At 34.3% G+C, this 20,498-nt stretch overlaps 2 protein-coding genes and 1 long non-coding RNA gene across 3 annotated transcripts in view; 2 read left to right on the plus strand and 1 right to left on the minus strand.

Moving 5' to 3' along the window:
• The window catches only part of LOC146937835 (conserved oligomeric Golgi complex subunit 6-like), a gene marked incomplete at its 5' end in the record, with an annotated part of 29,541 nt that extends 18,133 nt beyond the window's left edge, over positions 1 to 11,408 (minus strand). The window contains 2 exons of the mRNA XM_085751938.1: positions 11,191 to 11,243; positions 11,334 to 11,408. Of these exons, the coding sequence (XP_085608064.1) occupies positions 11,191 to 11,243; positions 11,334 to 11,408 (128 nt within the window). The remainder of the gene's footprint in view (positions 1 to 11,190; positions 11,244 to 11,333) is intronic.
• LOC146937836 (uncharacterized) lies at positions 3,803 to 8,440 on the plus strand. Its single transcript, XR_015031051.1, has 2 exons — positions 3,803 to 4,849; positions 8,072 to 8,440. It is a non-coding gene; the product is annotated as an uncharacterized LOC146937836 (long non-coding RNA).
• Positions 11,409 to 12,653: 1,245 nt separating the features above from the next.
• Positions 12,654 to 13,237, plus strand: LOC146937837 (cysteine proteinase inhibitor-like). The gene is made up of 2 exons (XM_085749535.1): positions 12,654 to 12,812; positions 13,034 to 13,237. Exons 1-2 carry the CDS (start codon positions 12,654 to 12,656, stop codon positions 13,235 to 13,237), a joined length of 363 nt encoding a protein of 120 aa, XP_085605661.1.
• Positions 13,238 to 20,498: the final 7,261 nt, after the last annotated feature.

A 20,498-nucleotide genomic window follows, 5' to 3' on the forward strand; every position in this document is an offset into this window, starting at 1 on the left:
ATACGTGGAAGGTCTAACTTGAGTGTAGTATCGCGTGACGACTAAAACTCGAGACAACACTCGGTTTAGCCTCCGCACTACATCTTAGAAAATGGCCATGGATGGGTTTGGTTATCTACGGTTCATAGCGTCATAGAACAATTAGAAGCAAAGTGCCTAAACGCGACGTACACGCGCCGACAACATCACCCCCAAAATGCCTCAGCTATGTGGGATTGATCGCATAATCCAAAACACGAGGCAACCCCCGGAATGAATTGTCGATTATATCCCTCCTAAATCCTAAGTTCACTCAGCCCGGGTGCAGGACTTTTGATATTCTCACCCCACACGCTTGCAAGAAATTAAACATTTATTCACATAGGAAAGCAAGTAAAAGAAGCAAGTAAAAATACAAGCGCAAACGTGGAAATAAAAACTAGGCGTAACTCTCGAATCTCCCCAGTGAAGTCGCCAGCTGTTTTATCTTGGTTTTCGGGTGTCAAACATTGATTACGTTTGAACCTTTCTAACCGGTGATATCTTATTTTTTCTTGGGAAGGGAAAAAGTAAGCAAAACCCTTGAGAATCGAGGTCCGGGAGTTATTTTCGCTACGGGAAGGTGTTAGGCACCCATAACGACTATAGTAACCTATAGGAACCGTCTTTAATTTCTACGCGCGCGCTTTATTTTTAAATGCTATTTGAAAATGTTATTTACACCTAAAAGTTACTAAGTGAAGAATTGGAGGGAGAAGAATGTTTTTGGATTTTTATTTTAGTTGAATTGAAGGAATTTTGATTCCTTGCCTACGTACCCGTTTAAGGGATCAAATCCACCGTAGTTCTCTCTCAAAAAATGTTTTTGTTTTTGTTGGTTGATTTTAAGTTTGAAAATGGATTTTGAAGAATAGAAAGAGGCCTCAAGGGCATGAGATTAGGAAATAGTGAGGTTGGATTAATGATTTGCAAAAGAAGTCAAAGTTTGATTATTTTCATTGAAATTTGATTAAGAAAATAGAAAAGAAAATACAATGGGATATTGGATCCCAAGGTTTATTTGGAAAAGGTTTGAGTGAAGTTGTTCACGTTTGTTTGGAAAATTGGTTTTTTCTAAGTATAAGTCCTAGGCATTCATCTAAACATACAATCCTAAACATACATCTAAACATGCATATTCTAGCTATAGTGGTGTGTGTGCATGTGTCGGTGCTTGTGTCGGTGTACATCATTAGAGTCCATTGTCCTTTACATCATACCCTAGATACATTCTATGGCCTCTTTGCCAAGCAAATTAAAAGCATGGAAGTAAGATATTACAAAACCCCTAAGTGTTTACATTCTAACTTTGGCACAAATTGAATTGCAAGAAAGAAAATAGAGATGAATATGAGATGAAATGAAGATGCTTATGATGAATATGAAACAATGAACAAATGGTTAGTAGCACAAGATATAAAGCAAGGCAAAGCTATCATGACAAAAGTAAGAAAATTAACATAAAAACAAGCAAGAATAATGCAAAATAGGCCTAAAGATTCACCAATAATGCAAGGCTTGAACAAGACCTATAATCCTCATATTTTAACAAGTTCCCAAAGAGTTTTATTTCAGTCCCAATACAAAGATCAATAGGACCTATCAAGCCATACCTCATAGCATATTTTTAGGCATATTTTCCACTTCATTTCCACAAACAATTATTTACATGACTTGTAAAACAAGAAACTAACAAACCAAACTCCAAAACAGTAAAGAACAGCACCAAATCATAGGCATACACATTGTAAATTCTCATATCAAGGGTCAATATGCCATAGCAAGATTTTGGGATCAAGAACATGCAAGAATTTCACAAAAAATTATCAAAAAGCCTCATAAAATCACAAGAAAATTCCACATATATTTTTACCAACTTCAATATGCAACAATTATCACAAAAATACCACAAAACTAATAAGAAATATGTATGAAAATTTTTAGGATTTTTTAGAGAATTTTTAAACACAAAAACACATGAAATTTCACAATTTTTAACAAAAATAGCAAACAATTTGTCAAGAAAATATCACACATTTTTAACCAAGATTCAACATATGACAAGATCACAAAAAAAATATCAAGAAAATGATCAAGAACACATAGGAAAAGATTTAGAATTTTTTTAAAGGATTTTTGGACTCAAAAACACACAAATGCTTCACAAATTTTCAAAAAAAAGGTAGACGAATTAACAAGAAAATACTATATGTATCTTTCTTGAGTTTTAACACACCAAACTATCACAAAAAGGTCAAGAAAAAAAAACTAACAAACATGTGAAAAATCTACGGAATTTTTAAAGAATTCTTAGGCAAGACAGGGGGTGCAGTGAGCAATTTTTCAGCAAGAACGCAGGAAACAGGGGTGTGTACTTGTAATATCCCGCGAAATTTTAAATAGACTAATGGATCAGTTAAACGTGTCAGACATAAATAATTTCTGAAGGGCAAATTATTTATTAAGAAATGCGAAGATATTCGGTAAACATCTCGCATATCATCCCTACGGACTTGAGTAATTAAATTGTTAAGAATTTACGGAGGGTAATTGTGACTTTTCACTTGAAGGGCATTTTGGTAATCTTGCCATTTGATATTTTTAACCACCATTTCTTCTTCATTCTTCTACATCTTTCCATGGAAAAAAAAATACACACATCCACCACAACACATCTTAAAGGAGCCTATAGAGTGGCGTGGTGCTTTCTCCACCAACTAGTCTTCATTTCTTGCTCACACTTGCCACCATCATCAATTTCCGTTACTCTTCTTTTCAATTTCATTCTTCCCTTCAAAAATTCATTTTTCATCTTTCAAATGGCTCTATATGGCTCTATATCATCACCAAATTTAAATTGGCAAATTGGGCCAAAAACCATATCAAAATCAACCTCCTCTTCTAATGAACTCATATACAACAATTTCATTATCATTTTCTAGTAGCGTTTCAATGGGTCTTAACTTGAGGTTCAATCTTGCTTCACCTTCAACTCGTTCTGCTAAGAGTAACAAGTTAAGGAACCATGGTTCTCCTTTGAAGGAGCTATTGGAAGGAGAAGGCACATAACTAGTGGCTTGGAGTTGGATGTTTTGCCACAAAGTATTCAAGAGGAATCTCCACAAGATTGTGAGTTCCTTTAGTTAGTAAAAACTTTCCTTTGGGTAGTTATATTATGCCATTAGAATGATAATATATGATTTTTATACATTAGGACATAATTAGTGATGTTATAACATTAGGTTAATTTCCCTTGCTAGTATTCTTTAAAATAGCTCTTATGATGTTAAATATGTTAATGGTAGTGTTGAAATTGGAGGAAGGATAATTTGATAAATTTTAGTGTATGTCTGCACAATTTCGGCTAGTGCTCTGGAAAGTAAATTTGTTGAATTTTTATAACTTTGACAAAATTCTTTGATATTGTAAATGAAGCTTTTATGGGGAAAAATTGCTTTAGCTTGGTTAAGAATTTTAACATTCATTTTATCGAATTTGTAGCCGAAATGTATATAATGTCCTATGTGAGTATTAGTGTGTAGATTAGATGATTTATTAGAGTTTATTAGTAGTAATGATATCGTTACTTGTGTATTGACATTGATAGTTCGTGGATTTAAAGAAGTATATGGATGATTAGTAATAAAAAGAACATATAAAGTTATACGATATGTGTATAGATAATTTAAGAACTTGTTTGGAATTGGATTAAGATGGTGATTGATGGAATGTCTATGAATTATTAGAATAAGTTGGCATAATTATAGTATGATTATTAGGCCATATGAACAGTACATTTGGAACAGAATAAATATGAGATAGTAGAATGGTTATTTCTGAATTAGTGTATCCTAAAATCTCTTTTATGTTAATAAGTATGTTTATGCTAGTATAAATGTTGGAGGGAAATTCTATCAAGACAATTGATGTATAAAATTATAGAAATGATTTTAAAGAAAATTTGAAATGTAATCTATGAGTAATATGCTCACAGTGAATTATAGAAAGTCACAGAAAAATGGAAATGATGAGAAAAATTGAAATGAGTAATATGCTCATAGAGAAAAAAAGAAAGAAAGAAAAAAAAATAAAAATGAGAAAATTGATGAAAACTCCGTTTGCTGCAACGAAGAGATAATGCAGCCTATGAGTTAAGTGCTCATAGTATTTTAAAATTTATATTTCCGTTCGCCACAACGAAGAGATAATGTGGTATATTCCGTTCGCCACAACGAAGAGATAATGTGGTATATTTCCGTTCGCCACAACGAAGAGATAATGTGGTATATTTCCGTTCGCCACAACGAAGAGATAATGTGGTATATTCCGTTCGCCACAACGAAGAGATAATGTGGTATATTCCGTTCGCCACAACGAAGAGATAATGTGGTATATTTCCGTTCGCCACAACGAAGAGATAATGTGGTTTATGTACAAATAATGGAAAGAGAAAAATGATGAAATAATTTATATTGAGTGGTACAAATGAGAACATATTTTATATGGATGAGATAATGTATATTAAGTTGTATAAATGAGGAATTTTAGTTATGGAACTCCGACTTAGTTAGCCGAAATTAGTTATTATCGAAAAAGGATCAGAGACATACTCAGATAAGTATGTCAAAGTATAAGTTATATCAGAATACGATATTGGATATATGATTATGATTGATATGATTGTGGTGATTATGATTATATTTGTTATATGATTTGTTTATTGTTGCTAAAATGAATTTTAGGATTTGTGCCGAGCGGAGCATTGCTTCCTCTGAGGAAATGGGGAGGAAGGACTCACTTTATCATTGCCATTGTTAATGGAATTCATGAGGTTCCATTCTATTATGTGGATATTGCCATTAGTTTAGATTATTGAATTGATTGACGTTAATATTGACGCATTTTGATGACATAGGAAATGATTATAGATTAATGTCAAAATTTATATATATATGAAATTTATGATAGAAATTTTGAATCAGAAGTATTTATCTGATAGGATGTTTTATTTTGAGGTGTACGTAGTATGAAAATAAAGATGTTACTTGGAGATTATGGCTGATATAACAGGTTTTTTTAAAACAGGATTTACATCTTGGGAATGTTGAAAATACAGAGGAAACTCTGTCGAAATTTCAGTGGATATTTTTTTAAATGAGAGTTTAAAAATTTAAATTTTTATGTATTATAGTTGTCAAGTTTGATTAATAGGCTTGCCGGGCTAGAATGATCTAGTTCGTGCGCCGGACACGATGATTGTTTTTGGGTCGTGACAAAGTTGGTATCAGAGCAGGTCGATTCAGATCGTGCCTTGGGTCAATGGAATTCAATAAGATGCAGTGTGACTATTGGGTTCCAAATATTTACTCCAAATGTCATGTCTGGCTGAGCCTGATCAACTCAGACTAGTATATGACAGTTAGAACAAATGTCTGAGAGATGAATGAGATCTTAACAGAAGACGCAGTATAAGGAGCATGATGTAAAGTGTGAAGAAATAAATCAGAGTGGCGCAGCGGAAGCGTGGTGGCTGATACCTATACAGTTTAAATTGTCAGTCAGAAAGAATCAGTTCGTAATGGACGTATGTTGGAATCTAAAGTTGAAATTATGGAGAAATTGTTTATGCTTATTAGCAATTAAATTTCTAAAATTTCGAGGACGAAATTTCTTTAACGGGGGTAGAATGTAATATCCCGCGAAATTTTAAATAGACTAATGGATCAGTTAAACGTGTCAGACATAAATAATTTCTGAAGGGCAAATTATTTATTAAGAAATGCGAAGATATTCGGTAAACATCTCGCATATCATCCCTACGGACTTGAGTAATTAAATTGTTAAGAATTTACGGAGGGTAATTGTGACTTTTCACTTGAAGGGCATTTTGGTAATCTTGCCATTTGATATTTTTAACCACCATTTCTTCTTCATTCTTCTACATCTTTCCATGGAAAAAAAAATACACACATCCACCACAACACATCTTAAAGGAGCCTATAGAGTGGCGTGGTGCTTTCTCCACCAACTAGTCTTCATTTCTTGCTCACACTTGCCACCATCATCAATTTCCGTTACTCTTCTTTTCAATTTCATTCTTCCCTTCAAAAATTCATTTTTCATCTTTCAAATGGCTCTATATGGCTCTATATCATCACCAAATTTAAATTGGCAAATTGGGCCAAAAACCATATCAAAATCAACCTCCTCTTCTAATGAACTCATATACAACAATTTCATTATCATTTTCTAGTAGCGTTTCAATGGGTCTTAACTTGAGGTTCAATCTTGCTTCACCTTCAACTCGTTCTGCTAAGAGTAACAAGTTAAGGAACCATGGTTCTCCTTTGAAGGAGCTATTGGAAGGAGAAGGCACATAACTAGTGGCTTGGAGTTGGATGTTTTGCCACAAAGTATTCAAGAGGAATCTCCACAAGATTGTGAGTTCCTTTAGTTAGTAAAAACTTTCCTTTGGGTAGTTATATTATGCCATTAGAATGATAATATATGATTTTTATACATTAGGACATAATTAGTGATGTTATAACATTAGGTTAATTTCCCTTGCTAGTATTCTTTAAAATAGCTCTTATGATGTTAAATATGTTAATGGTAGTGTTGAAATTGGAGGAAGGATAATTTGATAAATTTTAGTGTATGTCTGCACAATTTCGGCTAGTGCTCTGGAAAGTAAATTTGTTGAATTTTTATAACTTTGACAAAATTCTTTGATATTGTAAATGAAGCTTTTATGGGGAAAAATTGCTTTAGCTTGGTTAAGAATTTTAACATTCATTTTATCGAATTTGTAGCCGAAATGTATATAATGTCCTATGTGAGTATTAGTGTGTAGATTAGATGATTTATTAGAGTTTATTAGTAGTAATGATATCGTTACTTGTGTATTGACATTGATAGTTCGTGGATTTAAAGAAGTATATGGATGATTAGTAATAAAAAGAACATATAAAGTTATACGATATGTGTATAGATAATTTAAGAACTTGTTTGGAATTGGATTAAGATGGTGATTGATGGAATGTCTATGAATTATTAGAATAAGTTGGCATAATTATAGTATGATTATTAGGCCATATGAACAGTACATTTGGAACAGAATAAATATGAGATAGTAGAATGGTTATTTCTGAATTAGTGTATCCTAAAATCTCTTTTATGTTAATAAGTATGTTTATGCTAGTATAAATGTTGGAGGGAAATTCTATCAAGACAATTGATGTATAAAATTATAGAAATGATTTTAAAGAAAATTTGAAATGTAATCTATGAGTAATATGCTCACAGTGAATTATAGAAAGTCACAGAAAAATGGAAATGATGAGAAAAATTGAAATGAGTAATATGCTCATAGAGAAAAAAAGAAAGAAAGAAAAAAAAATAAAAATGAGAAAATTGATGAAAACTCCGTTTGCTGCAACGAAGAGATAATGCAGCCTATGAGTTAAGTGCTCATAGTATTTTAAAATTTATATTTCCGTTCGCCACAACGAAGAGATAATGTGGTATATTCCGTTCGCCACAACGAAGAGATAATGTGGTATATTTCCGTTCGCCACAACGAAGAGATAATGTGGTATATTTCCGTTCGCCACAACGAAGAGATAATGTGGTATATTCCGTTCGCCACAACGAAGAGATAATGTGGTATATTCCGTTCGCCACAACGAAGAGATAATGTGGTATATTTCCGTTCGCCACAACGAAGAGATAATGTGGTTTATGTACAAATAATGGAAAGAGAAAAATGATGAAATAATTTATATTGAGTGGTACAAATGAGAACATATTTTATATGGATGAGATAATGTATATTAAGTTGTATAAATGAGGAATTTTAGTTATGGAACTCCGACTTAGTTAGCCGAAATTAGTTATTATCGAAAAAGGATCAGAGACATACTCAGATAAGTATGTCAAAGTATAAGTTATATCAGAATACGATATTGGATATATGATTATGATTGATATGATTGTGGTGATTATGATTATATTTGTTATATGATTTGTTTATTGTTGCTAAAATGAATTTTAGGATTTGTGCCGAGCGGAGCATTGCTTCCTCTGAGGAAATGGGGAGGAAGGACTCACTTTATCATTGCCATTGTTAATGGAATTCATGAGGTTCCATTCTATTATGTGGATATTGCCATTAGTTTAGATTATTGAATTGATTGACGTTAATATTGACGCATTTTGATGACATAGGAAATGATTATAGATTAATGTCAAAATTTATATATATATGAAATTTATGATAGAAATTTTGAATCAGAAGTATTTATCTGATAGGATGTTTTATTTTGAGGTGTACGTAGTATGAAAATAAAGATGTTACTTGGAGATTATGGCTGATATAACAGGTTTTTTTAAAACAGGATTTACATCTTGGGAATGTTGAAAATACAGAGGAAACTCTGTCGAAATTTCAGTGGATATTTTTTTAAATGAGAGTTTAAAAATTTAAATTTTTATGTATTATAGTTGTCAAGTTTGATTAATAGGCTTGCCGGGCTAGAATGATCTAGTTCGTGCGCCGGACACGATGATTGTTTTTGGGTCGTGACAGTACTTAGCAATACTGCAGTGTGGACGTGGTAGTGGGCTTAGAAAGGGAATGGATCGGGCTTGGATCGGGTCGAACCGGTTCAAGGAAGTATATAACAACCTGAACCGGTTCAAACCTTCATTTCCAACAATCTTTCTCTCTCTAAGTCCTCGTTCTCTCCCTTCTCTCTAGTTGCAGACCGATCAGAAAGATCGGAGAAGACGATCGGAGCAAGCTCCGATGCGGCGGTTCGCCGGTGGCGCCACCGTACCGGAGCGTTTTCTTATAACCTTTTTTACATCAAACTGCTCCTCGTGTTCTCCTCTATCCATTTCTGAAGCTAGATTTTCGAAATAAACGAAGCAACGCCCTAGATCTACAAGAATCCAAACGAACAAAAACATCCAGTAAACAAAGAGAGAATAGGAAGGGACTTACCTCGAATTTGATTTGGAGACTGGAGACGAAACGAGAAGAACACGTCAAGGATCCTTTGGATCTTGCGAAGTGTAGACCGATCTCTTTCTTCTTCGTGCTACTAGCTCTTGTATGATTCACGAATTACCGTTTTGACTTGGTTCTGATTCTTTCTTTCCCCTGTTCCTTCGATTCGAAGTTGTTCCGTCGTTTTTGCTTCGATTTGTTGGAATTCTGGTGCTTGATTTTGTGGCCGCAGAAACTGAGATTGGAATTTGTGAATTGTTGTTGTTTATGGACGATTCACGAATTGTTTTGATGTGGATGTGACTTCTGTGAATTCGGTGATGATGATTTGTGTTCTTGAATTTGTTACTGCTTGTGATTTTGTGCAGGTGACATGAATCTGAAACTAGAATTCTGGAGCTTTTGATTGAGCTTGAAGATGAAGATTCATCTTCATCCTTCAATGTTCTTCGATTTTTCCAGAATTTGTTACTGGTTCTTGCAGTTTTGATTCGTTTGGGTGGAGAGAGAAAAAGTAAAGGTGTTTTTGATGAGTTGTAATGTGATGAATGGATCTGCAATGATTGGAGCCTTTTATAGGCTGCCAAGTGTAGCTCCTGGACCAATAGAATACTGCCACGTGGCGCTGGACCTTGTAACAAACTTTTGGACAGATGGACAAATGAGAGACTGACACATGTACTGGACTAATGACATGGACAAAATGGGCTAAAAATGCAAATTTAGAAATTTAGGACTACAAAATAAAATAAAATGAATTAAAATTGGTAACCGGAAAATAACGTAAAGTGAAACAATTAAAACTGACAAAACGGACTAAAACGAACAAATGGCCTAAATGAGGTACTTTAAAGTACCTCTCTGCCGAAATTTCGTGTGAAATGACCAAAATGCCCCTGGGGCTAAAACGACTGAAAATGACTCAGATGCAAATTTAAAATGGATTTTTAACAGAGAAATGAAACAAAGACTTACACAAGTAAAATTAAAAGACTCAGAGACAATTTTTAGGATTTAAACAGTGACTTAACACTTGGAATGACCAAAATGCCCCTAGGGGCAAAACTGACTCAAAATGGCTTCAAATGCAATTTTTGAAATGGATTTTGACATAGAATGAAACAGAGGCTTATTCACACTACTTGAAAGGACTCAAACAAAATTTTGAAAGACTGAGAGAAATTTGACACAGGAAATGACTAAAATACCCTTGTATGTGAATTTTGCAAATAAAATTGAAATAAAAAATGCAGAGAAAGATGCAATTGATCAAAGACAGTTCAAATGACTTGAAATGCAAGAAAGGAGAGATTGATTAGTATTTTTAGGTCCAAAATTAGGGTATAACACACACTACAGACTGGGAATCTTATTTTTTTTCCCAAAAACAATATCCTTTTTAACTTATTTCCAGCAAATGAAACATTTTTTCATCTGCAGAAGGCATCTATAATAAGAGGCATCGGGTAGAAATAGCTATGTAGTGAGATAGTGATATAAATACAAACAATAAACAATCTCCTCTAAATGCATTATTTTCCTTCACCTGCATTTTACAATCCCAAAATATAGCAATTAAAATACTTACCAAACAGTTTCTCAATTATGTTTCTAAAACTCATAATCAACTCCAATAAACCGAACAAGCATTTATCGACACTTTCACTATATCTCGAAATCATACATTTCTACCGCATGCCTCTTCACTTGGACAAAAAAAAGATAAATTAATCATGATTTCCTACTTGTTTTGAATAACTGTTTCAACATCTATCTATTTTAAGAAAAATCGTCTCGTGAGTCGTGACAAAATTTCAGAAATATGTTTCCTGCCATATTTTTTCCACTTCCATGCAAAATTACACATGATCTTTACGACAACACACTTTTTTAAAACACACTAGTTAAACATAAGCATTTCATGTGCAACACACTTTTTTTCATGTTTCATGACTAATTACTTGAACACAGAGTGATAAACATCCATAAAAACATTTTCAGTGAAACGAAGCAAATTCAAATCCAACTCTAATCACAGAAACTAACCTTCAGTTAACAACATTTCAGAATCAAATTACACACATTCACTTATAATAATCATCCAAACCAATAACGAATTACAGTTACAACTAAAAAAAAACTTCAAAAACCAAAAATCGCACCTATCACAGCATTCCGCAAGTGAATTCACCTCATTCTCCACGCTATCCAAAGCCTAACAAATCAAACACATCAAACCGAACCAGATCGGATCAGAATTTAGAATCGCAAAATCAACTGAACTAAATGCATGAAGAGGAATTACCAGTTGTGCGGCATGCGAAGCATCGAGAAACTCGTGATTAATGGAGAGAGAACGCTTTTCGATAGTTGATCGGAGTTACGGAGGTTACGGTGGTGCGCGAGCAAGGTTGAGTCGTATGAGGTAGGAGAAGATTGTGGGGACTGATTGTGGGGTCTCAGGTGAGAACCATAGGATCATTACAAGTGTCCAATTATCTGATGGTTGTGATTAACTTATGCATGATGCATAAGTTATGACTTATGCACCATAACTTTTGCCCCCACCGCCCACTTGCGGGGGCCCCGTTTAATGCCAGAGCAAGCTCTGTATGGACTTAGCCCACCGAAATTGGCACCATAGCCCACCGAAATTGGCACCAGAGGGAATCGAACCTAAGACCTTTGAAGGAGCAAACTCCAAGATCGCAAGCCAACCACTAAACCAACCCCAAATGGGTTTGCAACAAACACATGTAATACTCTTAAAAGTGATTATTTTATTTAAAAAAGTGATTTTTTTTTCATAAAAAAGTTATAACAAACGGGCTCATTATCATGATTTTGGGAGAAAACAAGTCATTTCCAAACCTCTTTAAAAAAAAAAAGTAATTGTAAAAGTTTTTTGTTTGCAAAAATAATTCAAAATTTATGCCCTAAACCTGTACGATACAATATAAATATAAGTCTGAACCTATGAAGCACGGACTCTGACACGGACACCGCGACACGACACGACACGGACACCGCGACACCGCTAATGTAAAAAATATAGGACACCGACACCGTTACATATATGTTAATTTATTTAAAGACGATCTAAAATATAACCTAAAATACATATATAAATATCTAACTTGCAATTTATGTCATTAGAAAAAGTTTTACAAATAGTATTTGACCTTTATTAATTCATCTACCGTCAAAAAAGTTAAAAATGATATAATCAACTATAATGTCTATAATCCATAATTGATCAACATTTCTCAAAAGATATGTAACTCTTGTATCTATGGTGTGCGGAAGCAAGAGAGAAAAAAAAATTGTTTTAGATGTTTGTCTGGGTTGTCCGACACGACTCGTATGAGTGTTACACAGGTGTCGGACACCGATCGTAGGAGTGTCGAAGTAAAGATAAAAACAATTATTTACGACACCGGTTCGACACGTGTCGTATGAGTGTCGAAGTAAAGATAAAAACAATTATTTACGACACCGCGACACGCCTAGTCCTAGAGGTGTCCGTGCTTCATAGGTCTAAACACTATAGATGTAGCCACTTTGAGCTGTTAATATGGAGAATTTTTTCCAAAATATAAAGAGAAAAGTAAGTGAGAGCATCTCGATGGGAAGAGGAGTTATCGACGTTGAGAGAAACCCTAATTGCCCACCAATCTTTGATGATGAAATAATAATAGGTAGTAGAGAAGTGAAATGGAGCCAGTACCGTCCTGCTATTAATATATTTGCTCGTATTCTTGTTCATCACCACAATAAGAAACAGGTTCTTTTTGTTTTCTCTCTTTTCTTTCTATCTATGCCGATGTAACAATCATTCGTCGGACTCTGGGTATCTCGCATCTGAACTCTATGGGTTACGAAATCTGGTCATTTTTGAGAATTTGAGGGTTAAGATCGGGATAAAATGCAATATATACTTTTTATTTACTTTTGCCCACATGATTTTGATCATAAATTAATTGAATCTTGTATAAACTAATGCAGAATGCAAATCTTAAGTTTGTGAAGGTGGTAAGTGCGCATTTTCTTTCGTGTCATGGACTTGTGTATGGAATTACACTTGCGGCTAAGGATGGAGAGAAAGTGAATGTCTATGACACAACTATTGCTTGGAATCATTGGATGGAATGGAAGGAGAAGCTAGAACTAGGAGAGGTGCACCTCAGCCGCAATCAATTGCAAGATTAATCATTTTCATTTTTTGAAAATGACCAATTATTAGTTTCCAATTAACTTTTTATCAATGGATAAGAATGAAGTTTTATTTTCTATAGATTATAATGGTTAAAGTTTAACTGTTTCTTCTGTAGTTCTGTTTCATTAGTTTTGTAATGGATCAACTCTAGACCTACAATGGAGTTTTGTCTACTGCTTATGTATAACTATAATTGACCTAAAACTGTGTTCTAGTTTTTGTTTATTCCTTTCTTTTTAATTTTTGGGATTTTGTCTGAATCTATGTTGCATAGGTATGTTACGGTACCTGGTACGATATGAATACTACGAGAATATGACAATTTATACAAAATTAAGGTACGGGAATGTCAATAAAATCTTGAAATTTGTTATATAATATAACTTGAGTGTTTTTTTTTTTTAGGGATATAACTTGAGATTACAAAATTAAGGTACGGGAATGTCAATAAAATCATGAATTTTGTTATATAATATAACTTGAGATTTTTTTTTTAGGGATATAAATTGAGAGTTATATTCTTCAATTTACAACAAAAACATTACAACAAAAGTTTAAAAACTCGAAATTATAATTAGTTACAATGGGTGATGTGGATCTGTGTATGGTTAGAAATAATAAAGGGACAAGAGGTGCAATTAGCAGCAAAGCTGAGGAGAAAGGAAACAAGAAGAAAAGGAAGAAAGCACCAGTTCAACAGAAAACAACAAAAGAAATAGCAGAGTGCAGCCCTTCCATTCAATTGAGAAGAAGAACCTTGATGGAAAAATCTCAAGTATAAAATAACCATGGAAATCCAACGTCAACTGAATCATCTTTTTCAGATTCGAATGAAGGTATGTGTTTTTCAGGGGGATCGGTTATTTGTTGTAGTTCTACCTCGAGTGGGGACATTGCTAATTGAAATTAATGATAAATTTTGGAAGCAATATGATTTGAATGTGGCAGGCAAACTTTGGAATGGTGCCAAAACCTAGGGGGTACGTAGCAACTGAGGAAGAAGATATATTCTTCACGCAACAAATTAAAGAAACAGAAGTTAGGGATCAAGAAGGGAAGAGGCAGAGGGAGACTGTAAAAAATCATGAACAGTGAATATTATGACTCTCGATATGTGTGGATGGGGAGATTCCACCAAAGATAAGGAGACTTGCAAAACATATCACTTCAAATAATTTTGATGTTTGTATGATTCAGGAAACCAAGAGAGAAGCAATAGGTGAAGCTGACATCTTGCAACTATGGGGAAATAAAAAGCCCAGCTGGGTTTTACAATCCTCTCAGGGTTTCTTCGGAGGTATGATATTGATGTGGGACGATGATAAACTTAAAGATATGTTCAGTGGCAAAGGTTTTGTGGAAATTTGTGCTGACATTGAAGGAAGAGTGTTTTTTATTATAAACAATTATTCTCCCTGCTCCTTAGAATGGAAGAAGATGCGGGATCTATTAGAGGAGTTAAAGAGATTGAACAAAAATGAAGAGTGGTGTATTAGGGGAGATTTCAACGCAATCTTGCCCAGATCCGAATGGAGTGGCTTGAGTAATGTAATGAAAATATCATAAATGAGAGCTTTCTTTGACTTTGTAGAAAGGATGGAATTAATTGACATTCCAGTTTTAGGGAAGAAGTTTACCCGGTTTAGACCTGAGGGAGTGCAATGAGTAGGATAGATAGATTTTTATTATCAGAAGGAGCGATAATTGGAAGGGTGGATGGTTAATGGATGAGAGATAGGGATATATTTGATCATTGTACGGTTTGGTTGAAATGTTCTTTAGACGACTGGGGAGCTAAGCCTTTCAGATTTAACAATTGTTGGAGGGAGCATAAAAATTTAAACCATTTGTTGAAAATTGTTGGAGGTCATTCCAAGTCCAAGGGAAGAAAGCTTACAAATTAAAGGAAAAATTGAAGCTTTAAAAAGAAAGACTGCGTTGGTTGAATAAAGAAGTTTTTGAATGGATAGATTTGTCGATAGAAAATCATGTGAAGGAATTAAATTTGTTAGATGCTAAAGCTTGTAAAGAAGAGATATGACTCTGTAAACCTGGAAATAGATTTTGAAAAAGCATATGACTCTGTAAACTAGAAATATCTAGAATTTATGTTGCAGAAGATGGGATTCCCAGAAAAATGCATAAAATGGATGAGGGCGAGTATCTTCACCAGCACTATGTCAGTTTTACGGTGGGTAAAGGATTCCTTCAGCAGGATCCCCTAGCACCGTTCCTGTTTCTTATTGCAGCAGAGGGTCTCACAGGGTTGACTCGGAAGGCAGTGGAAATAGGCCCACTAAAGGGGTTCAAAGTTATGTGGAACTTAACTTTGACATTCTGCAATATGCCAATGACACCATTCTAGTCTATAAAGGAATGTGGGACAATCATTGGCATCAACACCATCTTTAAAAGTTTTGAATTAGTTTTCGGTTTGAAGGTGAATTTCTTCAAAAGCAAATTGTATGGGTTGAATTTGGAAGACTCTTTTATATGGAAGCGGTGTCAAATTTGAATATTGATAATATGCTATTGATAATATGCCGTCTCAGTTCCTTGGAATTTCAGGTGATGCTAATCTAAGAAGATACGCGACTTGGATTCCGGTAATTGAAACAAGAAGAAGAGACTCCCCTATTGGAAAGGTCGATACTTATCAAGTGGGGGTAGGCTGGTATTGCTTAAGTAGCATACCACTTTTCTACTTGTCTTTTTACAAGGCCCCCAAGAAAGTAAGACATGAACTGACTCAAGTTCAAAGATGATATCTTTGGGGAGGGGGATTGGAAGGAAGTAAGATTAATTGGGTGTGTTGTGAGAGGGTGTGCTTGCTCACCAAAAGATGAAGGAGGGCTTGGTGTCAGATTAAATGGCTTCGGAGATGCATTTTGAAAAAGGATACAGTTTGGTCAGGTTTGATAAGACATGGATACGGTCTTGCTTTGTTTGGATGATGCATATTCGGGAAGGCTAGACAGTAGACACGTTATGGTGGCGTGATTTATGTTCAATTGGAAAGGTGTGTGAAGTGAAACCAAACTGGTTTGCTAATTCAGTGAGGTATGCAGTTGGAAATGGCGTTAACACTTTATTTTGGAGAGATTTATGGTTTGGTAATGAACCATTAAGCAATTAGTTCCCAGTTTTATTTAACCTTGCAGCGGACAAGGACACACAGTGGTACAGAAAAAGAGCCAGTCTGCAGGGCCGTATAATTGGAATTGCATGTGGCTTAGAAATCTAAATCATGATAAGGAAGTGTGTAAGACTGTGTTAAATAAGTTTCTCTATGTTGTTCAGCTGCAGGCAGGAGTGAATGATGTGGTTAAGTGGCTGCCGGACGAATGCAATGGATTTTCGGTCAAGGGCTGTTGTGAATTGTTGCACAGCTTGCAAAACTTTGCAGCAGCAGATGCAGAATTTATATCTGCAGTTAGACGACTTTGGGTTACCTCTGTGCCTTCAAAAATAGCCGTTTTTGGATAAAAATTGCTGCAAGAAAGACTTCCAACACGGGTTGAATTATGGAAGAGAGAAGTCATTCAAAATATTCGTCAACAAAGTTCTGTATTTTGTTTGGACAACATATAATCGGTAATTCATTTATTTGTAAATTGTGTAAAAACTCAAGATTTGGGATCTAATTCTCATTTGGATAAATTGGAAACCAAGTGGATGGAGGTCAGAGATAGTGGATAATTTTTTGTTGTTTACTTCGGTATGCAGAGGCAAGAGGGCTAGAAGGTTGTCACAGCTAATTTGGTTATCGACAACTTGGTGTATTTGGTTGTAACGTAATGTTGGGGAGGTCGTTGATTAGATAAACCGACTGTCTTGGTTTTGCTTCATTAGCAGAGAAGTAAGGAATAAGAATTGAGTATTTTCGGATTGGTGGTCTAGCCCATGCACTCGTTTGTCTTCAAACTGTATAAAGTTGGCCATTAGACGAAATTTTGGTGGCTGGTGCTGTGGATTTTGTGTTAGCATTACAATTTGGTGTTGTTGACAGTATTCAAGAAAGGCATTTGGTGTTTAAGGGAGGTAATATGATGTAGCTGCATTGAAAATTCTGTGTTGGAATAGATTCTGGTTTTTGTTTTTATATAGTTATATATAAAATGAGCTTCTGTACATCTTTGTACAATAAAGAGGTTTTATGTGTGATAGTGCTCTGGTGAATTTTAGTGGAGTTCCACGAGTACGGTATGCGTATCCGATACGGATAAGTACCCGGTACAGGTACTTCACCTTCTTACAATTACCCATGCTTCATAGGTCTGAATGCTTTGTTTTTAGGCAGTTTTGAACTTTGATTATGATGTTCAAATCCATTTAAATTGATTTATTGATTGGCTCAGTCACAAACCAGAGATATGGTTTATTTGATCAATGTATGTTTCATGTTTACATTTAAATTGAGAAATTATTGGTTATCAAATTCAATAACTTATATATTTCGTTTTCTTAGTTCGAACTTGATTCCATCAAATAATAGTCTTGACTTAATTAATTTCTGCCGTGGAGCTAGATATTCCTTTTGCATCATTTGTCATTCTCCTCTTTCAAGTTATTTGTATATTCTGGAAGCATAGTACTGAATGTTGCTTATATTTGCATTACTCTAATGTCACACCTAATTATTTTTTGAGGAGGAACATAATCCTGAGTATATGGTTTCCAAAAAATTTATTACCTTTACTAGATTTTGTTCTGTATAATTTGTATTTTTAAATATGTGGTAATTGTTTTTCAATATGGATCTATGTATATAGCTTAAAGGATACATTTCATGAAGTTACACAAAAAAAATAGTGTTTATTCAATACATGGTACGTTGGCCTTTCATGAAGCATTGTTGGGAACAACATGGCACATTTGATGCATTTTTAAATCCATGTCAAGTTTTGCAGTTTTTTTCTTCTTTAAAATAGTTTTTATTCATTTATACTCAATTAATTGTAGTGGATGAATAGAAAACACATCATGACTTTCTAAATAGCTGAGCCATGGGGAGAATTGGATTTGGGGCACTACGAAAAACTGATATGAATGAAAATGTTCTCTAAATTAAAAGATAGAGAGATCGAATTGACTAATTTTATTAATAATTGTAACAAAGGAAGTACAAGGTCTTAGAAAGATAAGAGCCCGTTTGTTATAACTTTTTTAAGAAAAAAATCACTTATTTTAAAAAAATAATCACTTTTAAGAGTATTGTATCCGTTTGTTACAGATTTTAAAAAAAATCAGAATCTAAAAATAATCTAAAAACAGCTTCAAATGAGAAGCTGTTAGGAGCAGCTTAAAATAAAATAGATTTTTTTTAGAGGAGAGAGAAAATATAATTTAAAAGATTGAACTAATTTTGTAACAAAAAAATTCCTTTTATATAGTTGTATCCAAACAAACTAGATTATTTGTTTAAAAAAAGTGATTTTTATTACAGTAAACAAACACAAAATAGATTCTGATTTTTCATATAATCTCTAAAATATAATCTCTAAATTATTTTATATCAAAATCACTTTTATTTTAATCCGTACCAAACGGTATTTTAGATTCCTATTGGCTTAATAATATTTTTTCCTAACAAACTAATGGAAACATAGTCATTTCCCTTTAAATTTTGAAACACAGGAAAATAATTAATTATAATTTTAAATAATTTTTTAAATAAAATACATTCCGAGTACAAAGTTCCTCGGAAAATGCTAGTCACTTTTGTGTAAGCCTTCACAGATGCGCCTGTGGTGCAACTGGCAAATCATTATTCTGAGGACATTTTTTTCTCGGAAACAAAAGTTTCTCGGTAATAGGATTGCAACCAACTATTTTTTCAAGGACGCGAGTTCCTCGGAAAAAGTTGGCATTCCGAGGAGATATGGACGATTTTCAAGGAGTTTTGTGCTTCGGAATTTCAGTGATTTCCTGTAGTGAGATTACGGCGAGAGAGGAAGGAAGCTAGTTGGTACTGATGTTTATGAAAGTAGATAATACTATGGAATTTTGTGTTGGAGAATTTGAATATATGTGGGGTGGAGAGTAGTACTGCAGGAAAAGCTACAAGGATGTACCTATATGTATAATTTGCTGATATTTATTTGGATGAAGGAAGAGTGTTTTTTATTATAAACAATTATTCTCCCTGCTCCTTAGAATGGAAGAAGATGCGGGATCTATTAGAGGAGTTAAAGAGATTGAACAAAAATGAAGAGTGGTGTATTAGGGGAGATTTCAATGCAATCTTGCCCAGATCCGAATGGAGTGGCTTTTGACTTTGTATAGAAAGGATGGAATTAATTGACATTCCGGTTTTAGGGAAGAAGTTTACCTGGTTTAGACCTGACGGGAGTGCGATGAGTAGGATAGATAGATTTTTATTATCAGGAGCGATAATTGGAAGGGTGGATGGTTAATGGATGAGAGATAGGGATATATCTGATCATTGTACGGTTTGGTTGAAATGTTCTTTAGACGACTGGGTTGCTAAGCCTTTCAGATTTAACAATTGTTGGAGGGAGCATAAAAATTTAAACCATTTGTTGAAAATTGTTGGAGGTCATTCCAAGTCCAAGGGAAGAAAGCTTACAAATTAAAGGAAAAATTGAAGCTTTAAAAAGAAAGACTGCGTTGGTTGAATAAAGTTGTTTTTGAATGGATAGATTTGTCGATAGAAAATCATGTGAAGGAATTAAACTTGTTAGATGCTAAAGCTTGTAAAGAAGAGATATGACTCTGTAAACCTGGAAATAGATTTCGAAAAAGCATATGACTCTGTAAACTAGAAATATCTAGAATTTATGTTGCAGAAGATGGGATTCCCAGAAAAATGCATAAAATGGATGAGGGCAAGTATCTTCTCCAGCACTATGTCAGTTTTACGGTGGGTAAAGGATTCCTTCAGCGGGATCCCCTAGCACCGTTCCTGTTTCTTATTACAGCAGAGGGTCTCACAGGGTTGACTCGGAAGGCAGTGGAAATAGGCCCACTAAAGGGGTTCAAAGTTATGAGGAACTTAACTTTGACATTCTGCAATATGCCAATGACACCATTCTAGTTTGTAAAGGAATGTGGGACAATCATTGGCATCAACACCATCTTTAAAAGTTTTGAATTAGTTTTCGGTTTGAAGGTGAATTTCTTCAAAAGCAGATTGTATGGGTTGAATTTGGAAGACTCTTTTATATGGAAGCGGTGTCAAATTTGAATATTGATAATATGCCGTCTCAGTTCCTTGGAATTTCAGGTGATGCT

This window comes from Medicago sativa, chromosome 3 (genome assembly GCF_051527215.1).
Source record: "Medicago sativa cultivar Bolivia chromosome 3, Bolivia_mono, whole genome shotgun sequence".
Classification (NCBI taxonomy): domain Eukaryota; kingdom Viridiplantae; phylum Streptophyta; class Magnoliopsida; order Fabales; family Fabaceae; genus Medicago; species Medicago sativa.

Excerpts from the sequence above, each read along its gene's own strand:
- LOC146937837 (XM_085749535.1), top strand. The coding sequence starts at position 12,654 with ATGGGAAGAGGAGTTATCGACGTTGAGAGAAACCCTAATTGCCCACCA. Across the intron at positions 12,813-13,033 it reads ATCACCACAATAAGAAACAG|AATGCAAATCTTAAGTTTGT; the intron begins GTTCTTTTTGTT and ends AAACTAATGCAG.